The 23,245-nt window shown below is 38.1% G+C and overlaps 1 protein-coding gene across 4 annotated transcripts; it reads right to left on the bottom strand.

Moving 5' to 3' along the window:
- Positions 1 to 1,294: 1,294 nt before the first annotated feature.
- LOC139473227 (uncharacterized) lies at positions 1,295 to 22,702 on the bottom strand. Of its 4 annotated transcripts, XM_071255754.1 has the most exons (9): positions 22,618 to 22,702; positions 21,011 to 21,083; positions 20,246 to 20,433; positions 19,102 to 19,411; positions 17,475 to 18,579; positions 6,795 to 6,855; positions 5,940 to 6,054; positions 3,802 to 3,888; positions 1,295 to 3,417 (listed from the first exon to the last, which is right to left on the bottom strand). In XM_071255754.1, the coding sequence occupies exons 4-5, from the start codon at positions 19,224 to 19,226 to the stop codon at positions 18,147 to 18,149; spliced, it is 558 nt and encodes a 185-aa protein (XP_071111855.1). In that variant the 5' UTR covers positions 19,227 to 19,411; positions 20,246 to 20,433; positions 21,011 to 21,083; positions 22,618 to 22,702; the 3' UTR covers positions 1,295 to 3,417; positions 3,802 to 3,888; positions 5,940 to 6,054; positions 6,795 to 6,855; positions 17,475 to 18,146. The 4 variants fall into 4 exon arrangements, 2 of the variants coding, with proteins under 2 accessions (XP_071111855.1, XP_071111856.1); XM_071255755.1 differs by lacking the exon at positions 21,011 to 21,083 and having other exon boundaries at positions 22,618 to 22,696; XR_011653924.1 differs by lacking the exons at positions 17,475 to 18,579; positions 19,102 to 19,411; positions 20,246 to 20,433; positions 21,011 to 21,083; positions 22,618 to 22,702 and adding an exon at positions 16,078 to 16,160.
- Positions 22,703 to 23,245: the final 543 nt, after the last annotated feature.

The following is a 23,245-nucleotide window of genomic DNA, read 5'->3' as shown; positions in this document are numbered from 1 at the left end:
AATGTCCTGGGCGATGTACATGTAGGTATGTGAACCCGCAAGGACCACCTTTATCAATTATTTTACGTACAGCTTGTGTCATGTCTATATTGTTAGAATGATACTCTAGCAACTGTACACATCGAAATTTATGACTGAAAGATCCATCCTCGGGTTAAAAATGATGGATTACATTAGGTATGTCTATTCGACAAATAGGTTAATTGATTTATCATCCAATAGTAGCTTAGCTAGGAGTCCATTGCAACAACATTCAGTTACGAGTTACTGAAGAGAGCTCTGTGCAACCGGACCCTGAAATTGCATTGGAGGTTTTATTACAATTTACAAGTATTACAATTAACCTTTTTATTACAATTTAAGTCGTAACACCGCCTTTAGCAATATCACGGCCGGGGACACCAGAAATTGGCTTCACACATTGTACCAATGGAAATCAACCCGGGTCTTCGTCGGGACCGTCAATTGCTCACATTATAAATGAGAAGATAACGTTATGTTGAGCTGTAGTTTGTGTTGTGCCTCCACACATTCCATTCTGTGTTCCTGTGTTAGACGACTGGGCCACCCGTGCCCCTTGTGAGTCCATAAATACCATCACAATATGTAGAACTGGCTGCATTATGTTGTGAATATGAGGAAAATAGTCGATTTCCCTCTTCTATCGCAGAACAGATAATATTGTACGTATGGAATGCCAAAAATGGAATTGAAAATCATCATTCGCTTTTGCTAGATAACACTCTATATGTAAGCAGGTTGCCCAGTCACACTCTGTCAGTGGGTATACTGAGTACAACATAGAGGAAGATCGAAGTAAGAAAGGCAGGGTTGAAGATACGACAGAAGATACAACTTACAGGACGATCTCACAGAGACAGGCACAGTGATGGGTATGGATGGAGAGCATGCTGCGTCCAGCTCTGTGGATGATCGGAGAAAGATGTGAAGAGGGGAAGGTGGGAAGGTGAGGCATGTATCTTGAGAATGTGCTTGAGTACCACCTCATGAGGAGGCGTTGGAAGCAAATGATGACAGAGGAAATATCGGAAATGTGGGGAGCTAGGTCGAAGTGGATGATGAGACAAATTTTGATGGCATGATGCTTTTGTTTTACAGATAATGGGCATAATGATACCAGACAGAATGTGACATGCTGCACATAATCTACATATAATCTGTACAAATCCATAGGACATTTGGATGAGATCAGATATATCATGGATACAAATTCTGTTTTAAATATCCTGAAGTTGTGATGTGTACTGACAAGAGAAAACAAGAATAGTTTTGTTGCAACTTTTTACTCTCATATAGAAGCAAATCACTACAAATTTTAGAAAAAATGACAATAAAGGCACACACGGCCGAACAGAAGTTTTTGAGCATTGTTATTTCTGTCTTTGAATACACTCTCAAAGACAAAAGATGAAGTTGGCGATTTATTTAATAACGATTTTTTCTCCTGGAAACAAACATGATACTTGTTTCAGTATCTCGCCGGAAAAGAAGAAACATATTACCAGGATAAAAAAGGAAGTCTCGGAACACTTATACATGTAACAACATGAATATGACAGAATTAGAGAACCTCCTACAAGCACCGAAGGAATGCGAATTATCTCTCCCGAGTCAATTAAGTTGGTAAACTCTAAGCCTTAGTCGTTGTTCTATACAATACCAATATAGTCTTTTCCTGAAAAAAAACTGACAAAATGTGTGTGTGTTTCCTTACGGACAAAATCGTCATGACGTCATTAACAATAGCGTCATCTTCAATTATCAGCAAGAGTTCGTTCATGTCACGCCATCAAGAAACCAACGAACTACTTGTATTTTCTTTAATGCTAAGTGAGTAATATTTTCGCCTATATCTACATGTATGTTGTTTCAACAACTATGAAGCACACATATTTCTAATGGAAGCCTTTATAACTGCTGTAATTTCCTCGGCTTTAATTATTTTAACAGAGATGATTTATCCTATTGATTGGATTAATAAACAGAAACATTTCGGAAAACATTTGTTGACAAGATATATTTATGTTTTTTTTTAAGATTTTCTTTAGATCTCGGCATAGATGATGTATGAAAGCACCCGACATGATAAACATGATTAATAATGTCAAAATGGAAATGACAATTTCTACTCCTGCTACTTGTGTATTTTCGACTCTCTAGGCTTTCTTAAATCTACTTAAAAATATTCGCTGTAAGCTTCAACCATCCTTGAAACCTTTGGCCTCAAAGTTTCATTTCCAACCGTTCAGTTACATATGTATTACTATGTATTATCTGAAACTGAAATCAAACATATCTCATATGATAGGAAACATAACTAAATGGATTTTGGTTCAACGCAGCTTTAATTTCATGTACGGTGTGTCAGCTTGTGAAAACCCCGGATTATGCAGGACCTTTTCCATATTGTGGAGCATGAGAATATTGCTGACAAACCTACAACCGTACCATAATCAGGGTGAACTGTGATTCGAACCCACGATCGATATGTTCTGCTAAGTCTTCGGGAACGTGCATCTCCAGAGGGAATTGTGGCTCCTTAGACTACTGGGTCATGCATGATCTCATTTCCCTCAAATAGCGAGTCTGGACCGGACAAACCACTGATCATCATGAGCATCGATCTAGGCAACTGGAATATCATGTTATGCACCAGCCATGTCCGCGGTCCCGTTAGTCGCCTCCTAAGACTAGCAGGGGTTGATGAAATCCAGTTTTAGCCCTGTGTACGGTGCATTCACGTTGTTTACATACTTATACGCAAGTGAACATACTTTTAGACATGCTACAATACATCATAACTTCAAGTTTGTTAATTGAAAAGAACGTACCTCGCCACAGATCCAGAGCAGCTTTTTATAACCATTTTAAGAGTCAACATAAAACAATCTATCGCGATAATAATTCGACAACTTAACATCGCCTTAGAAAGGAAGGAAGTTCCCAATAAGTCGAAATATCGGAGAACCGTCTCCCACAAAGTTGACCATGTATCGTCGTATCATCCCTGGTCGCCATGGTGACCACACTGATGCTGGAGGAGCGCCTCCAGCAAGTAGTACGTTGTACACAACCCAGCAGCAGTTCTCCCTCTTTGGGTCAAAGTTACGAGTTGTAAGGACAGATTCCCAGAAATCTTTCATTTTCTGCAGATCCAATCTGTCTGAAGGTATTTCAAATTCATGGTTATAAGTGTACTCCATGGATTGTATGTCCTCTTCCAAACTTGCACCATTCGATGGCTCAATGCCATGCAGAGTAAAAACCTTTGCTTTTTTAAAGTCTTTCCCATGCCGTGGCCACCAGCTTATGTATGTCCCATCGTTGAGAAGCAGAGACACATGACCACCTATCTGAAAATTCTGTCTTGGCAACCATATGTAGACTCTATGTACGCTGGAAATAAAAGAGGGGTGGCTGGAATCTTCTGATGAAGTGTGTAATGCAATGGACAGTAATGAGGCACATGAAGCATCTTCAATAAATCAACGAACATGTATAACGCTGACAAAGCTGTTCATGATGGACATGCTTTGCTACTGATACCGGTATCGGGGTGAACCTGTTTCAACACCTTTTAGATGCAGATGTTGTATTTGCATCAAACATCAACACGTTTAGTAACATTTTCGGATACAGTTTTTCCCGCCATCAAGATGTAAGTACAAATGTATTGTCTGGAAAGAATATTCAAAATGTATCATCGTATATGAACGGTTGATTTGACGTCGTCATGAGACCTTTTTTGTTGCCTAGGTTACCAGACTAAACAGGACCTACCTTGCACTTGATGCCATTATCGTCTTTGAGGGCGTGACTGTGCTTGACCTTAACACCAAGTTGGAGCCAGAATCTACAAAAACTTTCCTGTAACATATAAGCTAAGTTAGTCAGGCCTAGTTACCATGACAGTTGTATTATGTTATTGTATGTAAACAAATACCATGATTATGTGTCGTGTATAGTGGTCCTTTGTCTTGTAGGAATATATTTGTGTAACCAAATTTCTCGAACTCTAAAACACGCTCTAATTTCAATTGGGAATCTTTGGGGAGAAAATCAGCCCAATTAAGTACCCTCGTGTGCCCAACAAGTGAACAAGCATGCCGGTGAGCAACACATAAATTATAGGTATCCTCAGAATTTGTAAACGTATCAATCCTGATATTACAAGTTCTTTAGCAAGTTCATTTATAAATCGAGCGAGACAGTTCCTAACATGTATAAATGACCATGTTGCAACGTAAAGGCGACAGAATCATTCCCATATTCAACAGCAATTCTAACTATAGCATTAATATGTGTTTATGAAACACTGTCAAGGAGTCTTCACGAAAGGTGAGTATATCGTGGCAACTGGTACATAAGGTACAATAGGGAAATGCATTCAACATCATTTCAAAGGATGGCTTAAGATAAATATATCTACTACACGCAGTCCAATATATATATGTGCTCGTGGGTTTCACCGAAGTGGTAAACGTCCGAGACCTGCATCACTTCGGACTTTCCTCCCACATTAAGCTGACACGCCGTGATATAACTGGAATACTGTTAGAAGCGGCGTTAAACCCAACTCACTCACTCCAATATATATATATGGCATGGCAGCATTGTCTCGTCATCATGGTAATGCGTTAGAATAAAAACATGTATTTCTAGTGTACGTCTGACTGTCGTTTCCTCCAACGTCAACGCTGTGGATGATCAGACTACAGCCAAATCCGGATTCGGTGTGTTCGTACAATTGGTATGACGCATCCTGTTAGTGGCGAGATACGTTGACTATACTTCTGTGTACTTCTGTTATGGTTTTGAAATATACAGCCTGTTAGGCCAGGTTTTGCAGTGTGTTGATCAATGGGCGTTTTGAAGACATAACAAAGATCTGGCAACACGAATAAAGCATGACGTAGACGCAAGAAATACATTTAGCTTGATTCCATTGATCCTTTGTATTCCATGTCTCATAACTCATAAAGGGGACACACCAACATTACCCTGATTAGCATTTTGTGTAACATTTAGTATTCGCTTACACGTCCAAACCGTATTGAAACGTAATGTCTGGCCATAATGCTTTAGGGGAGGGTTACGACCCCTTTTTGAAACCATACCATGTGTTATTGGTAACAAAAGTTCTTTGAAATGTGCATTCGATATTATCACTAAAAAATCATGTCACCAAGTTAATAATTTCATAGCTAATGTTTTGTGACGATAACTATCCTGTTTTAGGAATAAGCACTCGTCAAGACTCACCTAATACAAAGTTTACTCCGGACAGGATATTTACCCTTCAAAACACACTCGAGGGATAACCTTCACGTAGCCATGGCCAGAAATAGTCTTTGGTATCATCCAAATTAGTTCCATATAAGACCATATTTCTGTTCTACAAAAGTAAACTACACGTACAGTAAACTACAATTAAGAATATATCATTCAACAGGACACAATTGTATTGGATTTCTGGAATCACCCAAGTATGTGCTCCCGTAATCATATGCATTCCCTACATGTGTTAATAGCCTCTGTTTCCAAGATAGGTATAACAGGTCCTGTTCCAAGATAGATATAACAGGTTGATACAACACCAGAATGCATATGCTAACTAGCAATGCTGGTAGACCGACCTGTGTAACTGAAACAGCACCAGCAGCTTCCAAATCATATCGACTGACGCTTGCGGGTGCACACGAGGAGTACATTACAGGAGTATAATTTCAAAACTGACAAATATAATAATAATAGTATGTGTAGTTATATTGTGCTAGACTCCAAACAGACGGTGTATGTTCAAAGAGCTAACATTATTACTCTTGTCAATGGATCAGGGTACGGTGTACTCGATTTTCATTCTCATCTCCCTGGGGAGTATATATTGTGCACTGTTCAGAAACAAAATGTGTTCTTACTATTGCTTTGGACTCTTGCCTGGCTGCTCCCCGACTGAGGCAGTCATATGGCCAGAGTGGTGGTTACCAGTGGTAATGTTACCAATATTGCCCTTGTTTTCGATATGCGTTCCTCCTGAAAAGCATGTTATACACTATACTTTGGGATTACGACTGGTTTGTTTGAGTGTCCAGCTATATGACGGTGACCTGTACATAATTAAGTCCCGACCAAACGAACCAGTGCTCGATATCATAAAGTTTGAGTTCAAACAATCCGATCCATTTAGACGCCTCTCAGGACAAACATATGTTGCTTGTTTTTACACACAGACGTGTACATAGACATAGGTGCACATACTCTTAAAACACGAACGTGTAAACATCAAAGAGACAAATATATAGATGGCAAGGTATATGCATCAGATTAACAACACATCTTACATACAGGGGCGGTCGGGTAGCCTAGTGGTTAAAGCGTTCTGTATGTTAGAGTGAGTGAGTATGGCTGTACGCCGTTTTTAACAATATTCAAGCAATATCACAACGGGGAACACCTACCAATGTCGGGAAACGAACCCGGGTCTTCGGCGTGACGAGCTAACGCTTTAACCACTTGGCTACCCGACAACCCCCGGAGAGAACATAAGCACGCGTTTCGGTATTACACAATGTGTAATACAGCAACCTGTTTATTCAACCGGTTATCTCTTCACGGGCAAGTAATAAGTATTATTACATGAGAGTGTGTAATTGTGTTTAAGGAAGACCATAACGATACAAACTTTACATACTCGGACATCAAGTGATCATATTAGTATACCATATTAATAAATTACGTTAGGGAGTAATTACCCTCTTTGTGTGAACTATTACCTTTCACATCGATGCACACCTCCTTTTCTTTCCCTGGTTTAGCACCCATTTACTTTGATATCTGGTAAAGAAAAGATAACAGATAGGAAACACCGAACAGTCTTGTTTGTTTTGTGTCTGCAACATCGTGCTGGAATCATACTCCCAAATCACATATTTTCAAGACATTTCTACATATATAAATTATTCCACACTACGTGAAACATTTAGAAAAGACGAATACTTTGGGAATACATCATTCTACCTACCGTATGTATTTCAACTTGTCTGTTTTTTCGACCTGCGTGATCCATACAGAAGACAGAATGACTCCCGAGGACTAAAGATTGAGATATATAAGCTCCGGCAACAACGTCATGTATGCGTCAGTCTTTTCATACTGGAATATCCCAGTTTTGACAGTCGTTACACTACAATTAGGTGTACAATTGTAGTGTAACGGCTGTCATGTCCACACAAGATATTAATAACTTCAAATGTGAATAGGACAGCTCATGTGGTATAGTGAGCAGAGCTTCTGCCAAAAGAGTGTAGCTTGATTTCCTGTTCGCGTCATACAAACATATGTGAAAAGAAGTTACTTTTTCTTACCCTTCCTAGCCATTGGCATTAAGGGGATAAAACAAGGACTGTGTCCAAATGGGTTGAATAATCGGACAAAACAGATTACATTGAGTGAAAAGCAAAATAGCGGTGACAATGACATCAGTGGACCAGGCAGACCCACACACATACATACACACGAGTCTGTACATAAATTAAATAATGTTGAGCCCCATTTCACCTCACCAGATGGAAAAATGACATCAAACACTAATGATTCAGACTTGCGAACTATGGGTGTAGAATAAGGAGTATAAAACACAAAGACTGTCAATACAGTAAAGTACGTTTATAACGAACACGCTTATAACGAACTGACGGATATAACGAACTGATTTATTTGCTATAGTTATGCTGTATATATGCTTATAACGAACTACGGTTATAACAAACTAAAGTTAGTGGTCCCATTGAGTTCGTTATAAAGTTTACTGTAAGTATCAGGGCTTTAATACTGGGGTCCCGGTGGTTTAAGGGTTTTCTCGAATTTTTGGAGATACAAAACTAAAACGCAGCAGTCAAAGCAGTGTGTAACAAAACACACTAACTGCTTATTTGTTCGTGAGTGGGTTTTGCCAACGCAAATGTCGATACATGCCTCGCCCCTCTCGTGACACTCCCTGTCAGTTGATAAGTTTCGTCTTTCCTATGAAATATATTGGGATAATGTATTTCAGACTACGATTCATATTTAGCGTTTTCTTAAATATAACATGACACAGTTACAAAGCTAAACAATAAGGGACAGCTGCTCAGAAAATATCAGTCAGCCCAACCCAAGTATCATATGAAGGTCAAAACACGGCATGCTAGGGATTGTGAGACATGAGGAAGGAAAACAAGGAAAACTGCGGGAAAGGAAGACCAAGGTCAAGGTCGAGGGCGAAGTCCGATGTTTTCATTCAGAGTGTCTTACGATTCCAAACTGAGGAGGAGTGTTTAAACTAGCGATCTAAACGATCAAAATTAGTCATAATGAATTGAGGAATTATTTCAAATATCGAGCATAAACAAATGCTGGATGCTTTGTCTCCCTCCCAAACAAACAAAACAACAAACAGTTAAAGTCGCTGACCGACGCCGCTCTGGAGGCCCAAGTGCAACTGCTCCAGCCCAGGACAGATTAGTGAGAACGATGGCATTAAGAAATGGGTTGGCAACTGCCACACAGATAAAGGACGACATGCAACTTGTGTAAGAGTACATGCCCATATGTCGTGAAATCGTCTGCACAGATGACATTTGCGTGAATCATATAGAATTAACATGTCCAAAAGGATTCCTAGATAACAATTCAGAATGTTACATGTACACGTGGATTGCTAGATGATAATACGGATTGTAATATCTACACGTGGATTGCTAGATGATACTGCGGATTGCTAAATGCACACGTGGATTGCTAGATGAGCATCTAGAATTAACATGTCCGGCAGGATTCCTAGATGACAATTCAGAATGTTACATGTACACGTGGATTACTAGATGATAATACGGATAGTTACATGTACACGTGGATTGCTAGATGATAATAGGGATAGTTACATGTACATGTGGATTGTTAGATGATAATACGGATAGTTACATGTACACGTGGATTGTTAGATGATAATACGGATAGTTACATGTACACGTGGATTGCTAGATGATAATACGTATAGTTACATGTACATGTGGATTGTTAGATGATAATACGGATAGTTACATGTACACGTGGATTGTTAGATGATAATACGGATAGTTTCATGTACACGTGGATTGCTAGATGATAATACGTATAGTTACATGTACATGCGGATTGTTAGATGATAATACGGATAGTTACATGTACACGTGGATTGTTAGATGATAATAGGGATAGTTACATGTACACGTGGATTGTTAGATGATAATACGTATAGTTACATGTACACGTGGATTGCTAGATGATAATACGGATAGTTACATGTACACGTGGATTGTTAGATGATAATAGGGATAGTTACATGTACACGTGGATTGTTAGATGATAATACGTATAGTTACATGTACACGTGGATTGCTAGATGATAATACGGATAGTTACATGTACATGTGGATTGTTAGATGATAATACGGATAGTTACATGTACACGTGGATTGCTAGATGATAATAGGGATAGTTACATGTACACGTGGATTGTTAGATGATGATACGGATTGTTATATGTACACGTGGATTGCTAGATGATAATAGGGATAGTTACATGTACACGTGGATTGTTAGATGATAATACGGATTGTTAAATGCATACGTGGATTGCTAGATGATAATACGGATTGTAATATGTACACGTGGATTCCTAGATGATGATACAGATTGTTATATTACACGTGGAATGCTAGATGATGATACGGATAGTTACATGTACAGATTGTTTGCTAGATGATAATACGGATTGTGATATGTACACGTGGATTGCTAGATGATAATACGGATTGCTAAATGCACACGTGGATTGCTAGATGATCATCTAGAATTAACATGTCCAACTGGATTCCTAGATGACAGTTCAGAATGTTACATGTACACGTGGATTGCTAGATGATAATACGGATTGTTATATGTACACGTGGATTGTTAGATGATAATACGGATAGTTACATGTTCACGTGGATTGTTAGATGAGCATCTAGATTGTTATATGTAGACGTGGATTGCTAGATGATAATACGGATTGTGATATGTACACGTGGATTGCTAGATGATAATACGGATTGTTACATGTACACGTGGTTTGCTAGATGATAATACGGATAGTTACATGTACACGTAGATTGCTAGATGATAATACAGACTGTTACATGTAGTCGTGGATTGCTAGATGATAATACGGATTGTTATATGTACACGTGGATTGCTAGATGATGATCTTGAGTGTTACACGCTCCGGTGGATCGCTAAATAATCATCTGGGTTTTTCCATATGCACGTGGATTGTTAAATGATCATCTGGATTGTTCCACGTACGCGTGAATTGCTAGATTATCATCTGGATTGTCACATAGGCACATGGACTGCTTCATTATGACAAGAATTGCTACACATGCACACATATTGCTTGATGTCTGGATTCTTACAAGTGCACGTTTATTTGTAGATGATCATTTGGATTGTTACATGCACAGGTGGACTGCAATCAATGCAGGTGAACTGTTACGTTTAAATATCGACCTAATGTTTGGTGTGCATGTAAAATGTAATATGTACATTTAGATTCTGACGTGTGTAAAGGGAGTATTACATCTACATGTGGATTGTTGGTAGTTAAGTGTGTATATGGATTACGATGGTTGCTAAAGGACTGCAACTAGACGAGACAAGCCAGACTCACTCACTCACTCACTCAACTGGTCTTTCTAAATGGCGGATCCTCATGATATCTCCGGGGGGCCTGTGGTCTAAGGCGTCGTAAGTTAGTGCGTGGTGATGCGTCCTATAATTAGATGTGCCAGAAACCTATGATTATGGGTTTGAATCCTGGTTCACACTGATTATTTTCTTGGTTTATCAGCATTAAACCCGCGTTCACTTTGAATCTTCTTGCTGACCCGCCGTTATTCAAATGATCTAATATTAAATGGCGCTAGACCCAGCTCACTCACTCTACACAAAGTACTCGAATGCTTACCCTGAGTCTGCCTCATTGGTATTCGACAAACGGAGTGCTTAAGGGACAGATGCCGTCATATAAAGGATAAAGGAATCAAGAACAAAGTGCATCCACTTTTCCCAATGGATGCCACACTTTGCAGTTGAATAAAATTCAACATACATCACGCACACAAATACACTTCACTTCACACTTCCGAATTCTGTGGACAATTCCCTTTTCTGTGATATTATCCACTGTCATTTTAGGCAAAGGAAAATTACTACAAATGACCTCTGAAAGATAGGTACATCGTAAATGTCGCCATTTTACACATTACTAAATCACCATTCACGGCGTTATTTACAGCATGTTTCGAAATCTAAATTTCGGATATTTACTCGGAGAAATGATGTCAAAAATAGCATATTAGTGATCTGTATCTGTTTTTCATCAAAGCACCAATGATCATTCCAAAACGTCGCCGATAACCCTAGAATCGTTTAGAATGTTTTGGGAAATACGGAAACACGATCGCCGAAGTGAACCTCTAGGTCTCCGCCATAATCAATAGTGTTTGGATTTATGTCCCTCTGTCCTCCAGGGGTTAAATGAGAAACGCAATGTATATGAATTATATTATTTTGTATTTATTGTTTCCACTGTCAACGCAAAGCTGTTATGTGTGCAGTTACATTGTCACGTCACGATAATATGTTGGAGAGCAATTCGTGTCGTGTGATTATTTTGTGAATATATCTTATATAAATATGTAGCCAGAGCCGAAAAATCTGATCAAGATATCTTAATCCAAAGATTATTGGTAATGTTCCATTTGTAATACTTCTTCATTGGCATTGACAACCTAACATTCTTGTCACTCCTTTAACTTCTCTTCAATCGTTTGTACTGTCATGTAATGACCTGTTACAACTGTTTCATATTATCTGATTGCACTGTTTCATAAGCTAGGGGCCATGTAGGGCGCCCAGGTAAATGACACTATTGACCTTTTTCACACTTCGCTACTTCCGGTTTGAAAGCGAGGCTTGGAGAGCAGAAGGTGAAGGCTGGATAGCACATGAAACACATGGAGATGTCAACAAGGCACGCAATTGGGACAAACTGTGACAATTTAACCATCCCGGTACATTTATCGTAAGTATTGAACATTATTCTTATTGACAAACTATTCTACTGTTATCTGGTCTCCTTACCGATATAAATTTGAATCTGGCCGTTCTGTTGTGATTTCAATTAAAAATATCCATGACCACCTGGTAACTCCCAGTGCAGTTTATGGTAGGTGAACAGACTTAATACAAATGCTACTGAAATCTTGTAAAGAATATTTCATTGTTTACACACCATTAATCCAAACTATTTATTGTGAGTTTAAATAACTTTGCGGGTTGTATTTGAAGTCGAAATATTGACCTTTTGACCATATCTAGACATATGTCAGAAACTAACTAAATTGATATGTTGATATAATGTATCAAATTGTAACCTACTGAGAATTTTAAATCGTAACAAATCAAAAGTTTGAATCAGTTGCGTATTTGATGTTAATTGTAATGGACTCAAATGCATTCCAATAAAATATTAGACCTCTCGATCTACTTGTGCTGTTGTGATTGTGAACAGTTGTTATTTTGATTGTCAATGTTGACAGATTAAATAGCATGAGGTGTAATATTTCAACTGAATTATTACATAAAGGGTGTGTAAGTACAGTTTGATCTGCAAATTTGGTAACAATTAATATTTCTACCAAAATGATATTTACTTTAGTGTACCAATTTAATCATGTCATGAAATGAACAAAAACCCAACTAATTAATGTCCAGTAAATGTTCAATCTACATTTGATCTTTATATAATTTACAGAAACAGATAACTCTTTAACAGTTTGTATTCAAATATTTCAAATGCATGAATTGATATTGACATTACTAAAAACTTAAAGTATAAAAAGAATTATTTTTAATTCCCATGCGTATTGCAATCATAACTCATTAATTCCCTTTGTTTAATTGTGAAACCCATCTGGTTTTATGTCCACAAACATGTTTTGAAACTTTTAAAACAAAAAGATTTCTTTTGTACAAGCAATTGCCATGTATTATTGATTATTAATCATATCAATTTGTATATAAGAATATAGTTGTGCTAATGTGTCATTTTGCAATAATTATATTGTTATGATGTATTATTTTACTATTGTTAACAATCTTTAGAACTTAAGTTTATTTCAATCAAGTCAAGTGGTGTGATCATTTTGATATTTTTTTATAATTCAATCAAAACGAGAAAAATAAAAAAATATAAATACATAGAAGAAATTTGTGTTTCTTGTCAAATAACGATGATAGCATGAATTTATCTCATGCTCCTTGTATGCATGCTCCTTGAGAAAATTCATTCCATTTCTTCTTCGAATGTACCTTATATGATGATTTTAGGGAGACATTACTGACAGCTATCGATAATCTTGGAGGACAAAAAACTCTACATAGTATTCTTTTTGGTGATCAAAACTTAGATGTTTTCCTAAATACCAAAATATTCTTGTCTGTACACAAATTTATAGAAACGACTAACAGATTCAGTAGCTAGCATATTATTTTTTCCAAACTGTTATTCATTAATATTGTTAAATCTATATTCAACACTAAAATGTATAATATTGGGATATGTATGAGATGCACACTGTCTTCACTTTCCAGCACATTGTACATATCCTTCATATGAGCACTGTTTATATATATTGCGCACTATGTTTCCACAATGGGAAGCTTCAACAGTTACTGTAAATTGTTCATTTTCATTGTGCAATATTATGTATAACTGTATATAGGGAGAAGGCGGTAATAAGTGCTGCCCTTTGTCTTTTGGACAATAAAATATGTTTAATAATATTTCATCTTGTGATCTGACAAAGTTAATATTTTCAAGTCAAGATATCAACTTTAGTAAACCACATGAAAGGATAAACATTGCATTTGACAAAATAAATTCAAGTCTTATATTTTCTTTGTGATCTTCATGACCTTACTCAGAAAACCATAGTGTCAATGAGGCAGACTGACTGTAGGTGTGACAAAACGTGATATTTCACCTGATTTTCACTGCAGCGAAAGTATGTTTTCAACATGGTTAGACTAAACAAAGTATTTCATGATTAAATACATACCGGTAATGCAAATATCAAAACGTGTTTCATGAAAAAACAAGAGTGAATTTCTGTGTGACATTGATATAAAGAGCTTTAGTACACTGTCATTAAATTGATGCATCTGTTGAGTTTACTGTTTACAAAGAATATACTGTTTGAGTTTTCGACATATCAGATGAATTGATGCCTTCAAGATTGTTGAAGTAGCATGTAAAGCTACACACTGTGATTAAATTTCCTTAAACTTCTCTATTTCAGAAGAATGTTGTTTTCTAAATAAGCACTATTTTGCGAGAAGGTGAATATGCATTGTTTATAAAAAATAAAAATGTTATTGAAGTAGGAATATTATTACAATATTATTGAATTATTCATTTCAGGCCAGTGAGTCAACACAATGAAGTACTAGTATCCGGTGACGGATGTCTGGAGGAGCTTTCTGCTGACAGTAACACAATGGTTACAATGTGCGTCCTGTCAAAGGACGAGGAAGTGAAAAGCCTTATTCACTCACAAATCAACATGGCCAATATTTATCGGACACTGAAAAAGCACATTGTACCATTTGTTTACAAGCAAGAAAATTATTTTCTCCTGGAATTTAATTAGGTGCTTTTGACTGACAAAGACACCAAGTCCATGATAAGTTTTGAAAACTTATATTGTGAGAAATAAAGAAATGAAAATTTTGGTTTGTTTTTCTTTGTTAAATATGAGAAATCCAGATTGTTCCATCAACATAATTTGTACCGATACATATATTTTATCTTGGCTTGATTACCAATTGAAGTTGATTCCTTTATATCTTTCGTTATTTTATCTGTACTCATATCTGAACAAGACATTTTCAAACTATTCAGGATAAATGTATTAGTAGCTTCCTTTTGATATACAATTACCTATCATCATACAGGATTAAGTAAGGGGGTTCAAGAAGTTGGTAGTTGTATCAATTCTTATATTTCTTCAATTTCATACATTATTTATATTTATCAATTTTTAGTTTCCCTTTAACTTATTTTAAACAGTTCACACATTATTACTTTTGTCGTGCACGGTGCAATCTCAATCGGCAATAATCAATTAAGTAAGTGATGTTTGAAAGTATCATCTGTCATTGTACACACTGAATATAGTTATCGCCCCTTCTGAATATTTATTTTGACACGCGAATTATTTTCATAATTAAAATTGTAATATGTTAAAATGAAAATCTTAGCAGAAAAAAAGTGTCTTTTGTCAACTGGACTCATGGCAAAACGATAGTGCGTTGTGCAGCAAACACCACTATGAAACGTGAAATAAACATGATCTCAATCTTGATCTAGAGTTCGCCAAGCCACGCATTGACTGAGCAATTTTGCAAAAGGAAACTGACATGTTTCATGTAATGCGGTTTATTTACGATACAAAACTTCTGTCATTGAATGTACTGTCACATTGTATCTATATGCCGACGAGGTTATGATAAAACAATCTATTTCTGAAATACGTATCTCGAAATGCACCTTTCGATTCACTTCCGGGATCCTGACAGCAAAATGCTAATTCCAGTGTATCACAGGCAGTGTGAAAAAGTGTGAAAAAGGTCAATAGCACGTTGTATCTATGCCAAGGTTGCAATCTTTTCTAATCTATTTGTTTCCTGGTTTTAAAAAAATAAACGTGAATCACTATTGTATATAGTCAATGCTGATATCACTGTTCAACCAAACGATATGACAAATCAGGGTGCCATGGTACAAAGCGATCTTAACGCGAAGGTGATCATTACTCCCATACCTTAACATAGACTTACGACAGTCGTTAGCGCTAAGGTTGTTTTGTACAACGGCACCCTGACATATATACAACAATAGAGGCTGGGAAGTGAAGTCGTAAAGATATTTACCTCTCTTAAATCCAAATATGTCTGGAAACTAGAACGAGTGTTGATGACAGTTCTTAATACACGACACGCACGCGACATTCACGAGACAGCAACTACAGATGTTGTGCAGTAAACCCAAACATTTCCTTATAACGAAACAATGACGCGTACTTTCCTCGGTGATAAACCATAGTTTCTGTTTTGACTGTTTTGACGTCGCTGCTTAAGAAATAAGAAGCCTGACTTGCTAAAACCTCTGAGATATATATTTCTATTCTTGTCTTTATTTAGAAAACTGAAAGGCCATAGACATGTGGTACAAATCCGTGTGAATAGTGGATGTACAGAAATAATTATTGTTGGTGTATTTGGTAATATTGGCCAGTATTTTAAAACGTGTGCATATATTTACAATGTGAAACGCTTTCAACATATACAACTGCATATAAAGTGTATATCATAACACACAAAAATCTGCCAGGTGGGGGTGGGGGAGCAAAAGGCAGAATGCATCATGTCCTTAGTATCATTACCGGGGCGGTCGGGTAGGCCAGTGGTTAAAGCGTTCGCTCGTCACGCCAAAGACCCGGGTTCGAATCCCGACATGGGTACAATGTGTGAAGCCCATTTCTGGTGTCCCCTGCCGTGGAATGTTGCTAAAAGTGGCGTAAAACCAAACTCACTCACTCACTCACTCACTCACTCACTCACTCACTCACTCACTAGTATCATTACCCTAATCAGGTTTTATCGACCCACTGCGAAAAGGACCATCAATGTCAAGAAATTCCAGATTCGAAACAAATGCGATACTTTTTTTCATTTATTATATATTTGGTATGACATTTTCAGAACGTAGATATGAACAGGTAGCTTTTAGTTTCCATACATGTTGTACCCCACAACATATATATTCTATAAACATTTCTTGAAACAACGCATGCTGCTTACAACTAAGCTTTCCAATCAACGTGTAGCATCAAAGGTTGAGTTGCATGGCAATTAAGAGAAATTTACCACATATGACACGTCGCTTGTCAAAATGATGCGCGATGATACCAAATACTGTGACCTTTACATGGCTTATACTTATATTTTATAATGAAAATAGCTGGTGTTTGATATACGGTAGAAGAAAACATGCATAACGTTTCGCAAAAAAACTGATATCATCACTGATGTTGAGTGAACTATGTGCATAATGATCATCACTACTTTGCCTTTGGAATTTATTTCGGCAGATTTTTTAAACTGATTATTCTCTTGCGCTGGTGTTTGAATTATATACCATAAACAGTTAGGAATGCACATTTATTTGTTTATCTCGTTATTTCAACATGATAATCCATTAACTTCCATTTACCTTATTTGATCAACTCAACAGTGTCCGGTTTCAAACAGGAAAAGGCTGTACTCACATAATGCTGAAGATATGAAGATGACTGAATCCTATAGGCTGATCTTATACGTTCCTTAACAATACATAACATGCTGCGCTGATCTTCTATTGACGTCTTAATTCATTGTATTAAAACATTATTTACAGAAATAAAACACGATCGTTCTTTCATCAACGTTTACATACAAGGATGTGAAACTAAAAATACATTGGCCGGTTACATCACGTGCCCTGGCCTCATTTAGAGGTCAACAATTTGACATTCGGAAGGGAGAGGGAGTTGGGGCGGTTCTTTTTAAATAATCTGGCCGGAAAATGCTAAAAAAATAATTTGTTTAGTGGACATAATTTTCATAATGTGTTGCATGATCAGGGTTCAGGAAAATGTCTTTCGGTCCTCCTTTCACAGTGAAGAAAATGAATGTTTTGTGGAACTGGCTGATTTCTTTTTGTCTCAAGCATAGAAATAAATATATTCATGGGGATGTTGCCTCCAATACAGATTTATCTATGACGTCGTATCTATGACGGCATTAGTATAGTGACCGATGTTGACAACTCGTCAATGAAATCTAACTGTCAAAAAATGTCCACATTGGTTCTTTCCATGTTCATACACGAAGGTAAAAATCAACACACATCCAGAACAGCAGGTGGTGCAACGGCGTCTTGTAGTTGTCATCTGATAAATTCACGATTCCCCTACTAAGCTCGACACATACTGACGTATCATCCATGGTCGCCATGGCGACCGTACATCTGCAGATATAGCACCCCCAGCATGCAACACTTTGTAAACGACCCAACAGCAGTTTTCTTTCATTGGATCAAACTGACACTTCAAAAGAATAGATGACCAGGAATCCTTCATTTTCTTGAGATGTAACACTTTGGATGGTATTGTGAATTCCACGTCATACTCATACCCCATAGTCTGAATGTCATCGTCCAGATCAGTGCCATTGGTGGTTTCTATTCCATTCGTAGCTTGATGAATCTTTGCATCTTTAAGCTCTTTCTCGTGTTTTGGCCACCAACTTATGTAAGTGCCATCACTCAACTTGAGAGACACATGTCCGATCTTCAGAAACTGTATGGGCATCCATATATAAACACCATGGGACCTTGAAAAAAAGCGAAGAGAAGCAATAACAGAAACACTGAAATACCCGAGAATTCATTCAGCCATCAATATATGGTTACAATGTACAATTTTACAGTCATGTTACAAACAATCTTGGACCAGCTTAGTCCAGGCGTTTTGACGGTTTCGTTTTTGACGCCTCATTTAGCAATATTGCATGTACATGGCGACTGCTTGTAAGTAAACAGGTCAGTACGGGATCAGATAAACCAGTGATTAATAATATGAACATCATTCCATTTCGTCCGGGTATGATGGCACGCAATCAACCAGGTCACTGAGCCTGACAACCAAATCCATTGCGTTGCTTCTTACAACAAGTATACTATTAGGTTAATGGGGACCTAATCCAGAATCCCCATGGAGTAGCCGTTTACAATCCTCTATATAATCAGTTTCGTATTTTCACATATATCTTTCTTACTTGAATGAGGCTGTTGATAAATAGATGCTCTCATCACAATAACATTACTTGCAAGAGAAACTAAGAAGTCAGTCTTACTTTCGGTGTGCTGCCATGACAAACTCGTCATGTGCCTCGCAGGTAGATGTTATTGCAACGTACGTCTCCGAGTCTAAAATAGAAGAAGAGACACCATTGCTCATGTCTTCATGATGCATATCCATTCAGCAGAAATAGTCTTGATCTGTATTCTCACAACGCAGATAGCAACTGTAGTTTAAGTGATTCACGTTATTTACTCTTGTCTGTGGTGATTCACGAATAGTGGAATTCACAGTCGATTGTTTGGTTGGTTGGTTGCACTCCGCAATATTCCAGCTATATGACGGCGGTCTGTAAATAATCGAATCTGGACCAGACAATCCAGTGATTAATATCATGAGCATCTATCCACGCAATTGGGATCGATGATATGCATCAACCAAGTCAGCGAGCCTGACCACCCGATCCCGTTAGTCGCCTTTTACGACGAGCATAGTCGCCTTTTACGGCAAGCATGGGTTGCTGAAGACCTATTCTACCCCGGAATCTTCACGGGTCGAATTCACAGTCGAAAAGATCTATATTAATGACTGTCAACGAGTTAACAAACCCAGCACACATAAATCACATACATGTTGCATATAATGTTGAGATGAAATATCTGTAAAGGGAGTATACTACTTACCCTAATTCAAAGAAGAGGCCTTCAAAGTAAACCAAACTGAGACCTAAGACATCGAATAACATACCGTCTTTGGCAGCGACATAGGTGTAATTAGAACCGTTAGTTTACATCGGATTCACGCGGCGTTCTTGTCACATTGTACAGATGTGCGTGTTGTAGATGTTAATCTGGCTCTCTATACCATTGAATATTGTTGACGAGATTATCGTATGATTGTGTTTACATTTCTGCATGGTTACACCAAGAACTCAGATCTACTGACAGACCCTTCTCTCAGTGTAGATCTAGATATGGCTGCAGTGAAATCAACCACAGCCAGACTCGTACACTAGAAGTAATATATTCAAGGATTGTGTGACACAGACACACACACGTACTTTTTTTCAAAATCCTGTGCCCGCCTCTGGCGAGTAACCCACACTCTCATGTTTATAAGAGCAAGACATGTGTGACGTGTGCAAAAGTCATTGTTGTTCGATACGACGGTGCGACAGCATTCTCATTTAAACACCATACCTGACAGTTATAATACAAAGAAACCTTCCACCATCCTCCGCCATCAGGTGACAGTGATTCTCTGACGACTCACAGGGCTTGAAACACTTGATGTAACCTCCGCGTTGGCGAGTGATGGAGACAGGATGTGTTTGTGTGATTACCTAAAAGTCAGGCCGAACGTCTCTTCGGTGCAAGTGTTGTTTTGTCTGTCAAGCGGAAATACTTCCGTATTTATACAGTAAGCCACCTCACATATCAACGAACCGCGCTACCTCCGTTTACACTGTAAACAGGTTAAACGTCACGCTGTTCACATGAAGGAGTTTTCAGACAGTTATCGTCAAATCATGTATTTTCCTCTGCATTGATTATAGTTACAACATCGTGAAAACGCTCATGACCTGCGTCACGTTTATCTTCCATCTCACATTACCTAGACATACCCCGACATAACTGGCATGTTGTATAAAGCGCCTTTGTGTGTCCGAAGAACAAAAGGTCTCCTCCACCATACACGTATTCAGAATAAGCATTGTGAGATAACCATAGGGATGACCAAGTAGATACACGACCAATGATTGTAGAAATCCATGTTACATTCCTGGAACGATATTCTTAACGCCAAAGGGACGGTCGGGTAGCCTAGTGGTTAAAGCGTTCACTCATAACGCCGAAGTCCTGGTTTCGATTCCCGACATGGGTACAATGTGTGAAGCCCATTTCTGGTGTCCCCGCCCTGATATTGCTGTTATATTGCTAAAAGCGGCGTAAAACCATACTCACTCACGTAACGCCAAAGCAGTATCGGCCTTCCTTTCTTCCATTGTTAGTATTTCTTCTGATTCAGTGTGAATGTCTAAAACATAGCCAAACATTATTTGAAGAATTGTATTATATTCCCTATGAAAATATCCTAAGTTGTAACCTGAAAACGGAAAAGGTAAAATGATTTTTTATAATAATTCAAATTCGTAAACGCGTCTCTTCCCATATTACCTTTTTGAGCATCTTTAAATTTTCATTATGGACGATTTATTTTTGTTTGTGAAAAATTGTGTTAACCTGGGAGTACTGGATAGTACTCATGCCAAATAAAGGAAGGGCGCTCGGGTGCCCTCGTGGTAAACGCGTTGACAGGTCACGCCTTAGGCCCAGCTTCTTTTTCTGAAATGGGTACAATGTGGCTGGCTCATGTTTGGTGTCCGCTGTTCCTGACACTGTGTTAAAGTAAAGTGACAAAATACTTTCCATAATTTTATAAGGGATATCTGCTGACAGCAGAGTTCATTATGCGGTTCCGACGACATCATAAGCATGTGTTGATCAGCATGTTTCCTCGGATTCTCAAAAATATCAAGACACGGGAATTTGGAGAGGAAGTTTAACTTTGAGTGAGTGAGTGAGTGAGTGAAAATGGTTTTACGCCGCTTTTATCAATATTCCAGCAATATAACGGCCGGGGACACCAGAAATGGGCTTCACGCATTGTACCCATGTGGGGAATCGAACCCGGGTCTTCGGCGTGACGAGCGAACGCTTTAATCACTAGTCTACCTCACCGACCCTTAACTTGAGCTTCAGGTATCTCGATGATAATAACAGTCATATAGCCATTTCCCTACCGCCGATTTACCCACCTCCGCTAGAAACAAAGAGACCAGTGGAACAGTTTCATCTGTTTCATATTTCTGGGCCAAATTTCCATATTCCCAAATTTCCTATGAGAAGAAACTCTTCTTCAAAAAGAGAATCAGATCAGCAAGGAGTGAGTAGGTTTAACGCCGCTTTTAATAATATTACAGTTATATCGCGGCGTGTCAGCTTAATGTGGGAGGAAAGCCCGAAGTGATGCAGGTCTCAGACGTTCACCACGGTGAAACCCACGAGCACGGGTATGGTGCTGACAAACCTAGAAACATAATCGGTGCGAACCGGGATTCGAACCCATAATCATAGGTGTGACCAAGGGACGCAACTCTGCATAGCGAATCGCGGCGCCTTAGGCGACTGGGCCACCCGTGCTCTGTAGAATAGCAAGGGGGGACTCACGCACTCAAATAAAAATGTCACCCATATTCTAATTAAAGACACTCCTGTTTGGGGATATTTGTTTAGAATTATGTTTTGAGTATTTGATTTATGTTAATTAACACATTTATTATAATGTCATTCCGTGTCTAATTAATACATGTCTCTCATTGTTAATTATGTGCGCTTTCAATTACGTCTATAATGTGTCATATTCTGATACATTAAGGGGATTAATGTAACGACGTTGACCAGGTGTATGTATTTAGGTGATAGATTTCAATGAAAATGTAACACTGATAGATGAAACCCATTAAACAGAATACTTCATATTGCATCAGAAGTATAGACATACATCTTACCAGCTGGAGATGTCAGTGTTAACAGCCGATACAAACTGTATGCGCATCCTAGAACTTGCTATTCCTCAGGAATTACGCACTTGTGTGAAACGAAAGTGAAATCTATATGACATGGATCTATAATAAGCACATACGAGGGCTAGGCGCAGCCCTCTCTGAACGTGTTTATATGACTCACTTCCTGAATGGAGACGAAGCGCACAGAGGAGATATCTGAACCTTATTATGAATCTCCTCGAGAATTTTCTTCGAGTTGTGATTTAACACCTGATTTAATATGTATGTATGAACATTTTCGTTTCCTTTTCGGACACAATGATAAATGATAAAGTTGACAACCAAGATGGCACGGGGCAGTCTTAGTAAACTCATTGCTAACCTGAATTGAAATATATTTTATCTATGAAGTGTATCAAGTGACTTCAACGTACACACTACTGTAGAAATGTACTCAAGAATAAGGACACACATTTCTCACGGTGATGCAGATTGGAATATTGTACGTTTCATGCCGTGAACATATACAATGTCGTTAGATATATGGTAGGCACCAACATTCAAATTAATATCACTAGACCCGTGAAGATCTGTAGAAGCATGTCGTATGAGGCGACTTAGAGGATCGGGT

Source organism: Haliotis cracherodii, unplaced genomic scaffold, assembly GCF_022045235.1.
Source record: "Haliotis cracherodii isolate W230 unplaced genomic scaffold, xgHalCrac1.p SCAF_27, whole genome shotgun sequence".
In the NCBI taxonomy this organism is placed as follows: domain Eukaryota; kingdom Metazoa; phylum Mollusca; class Gastropoda; order Lepetellida; family Haliotidae; genus Haliotis; species Haliotis cracherodii.
This window is presented reverse-complemented; position numbering and strand designations above follow the sequence as displayed.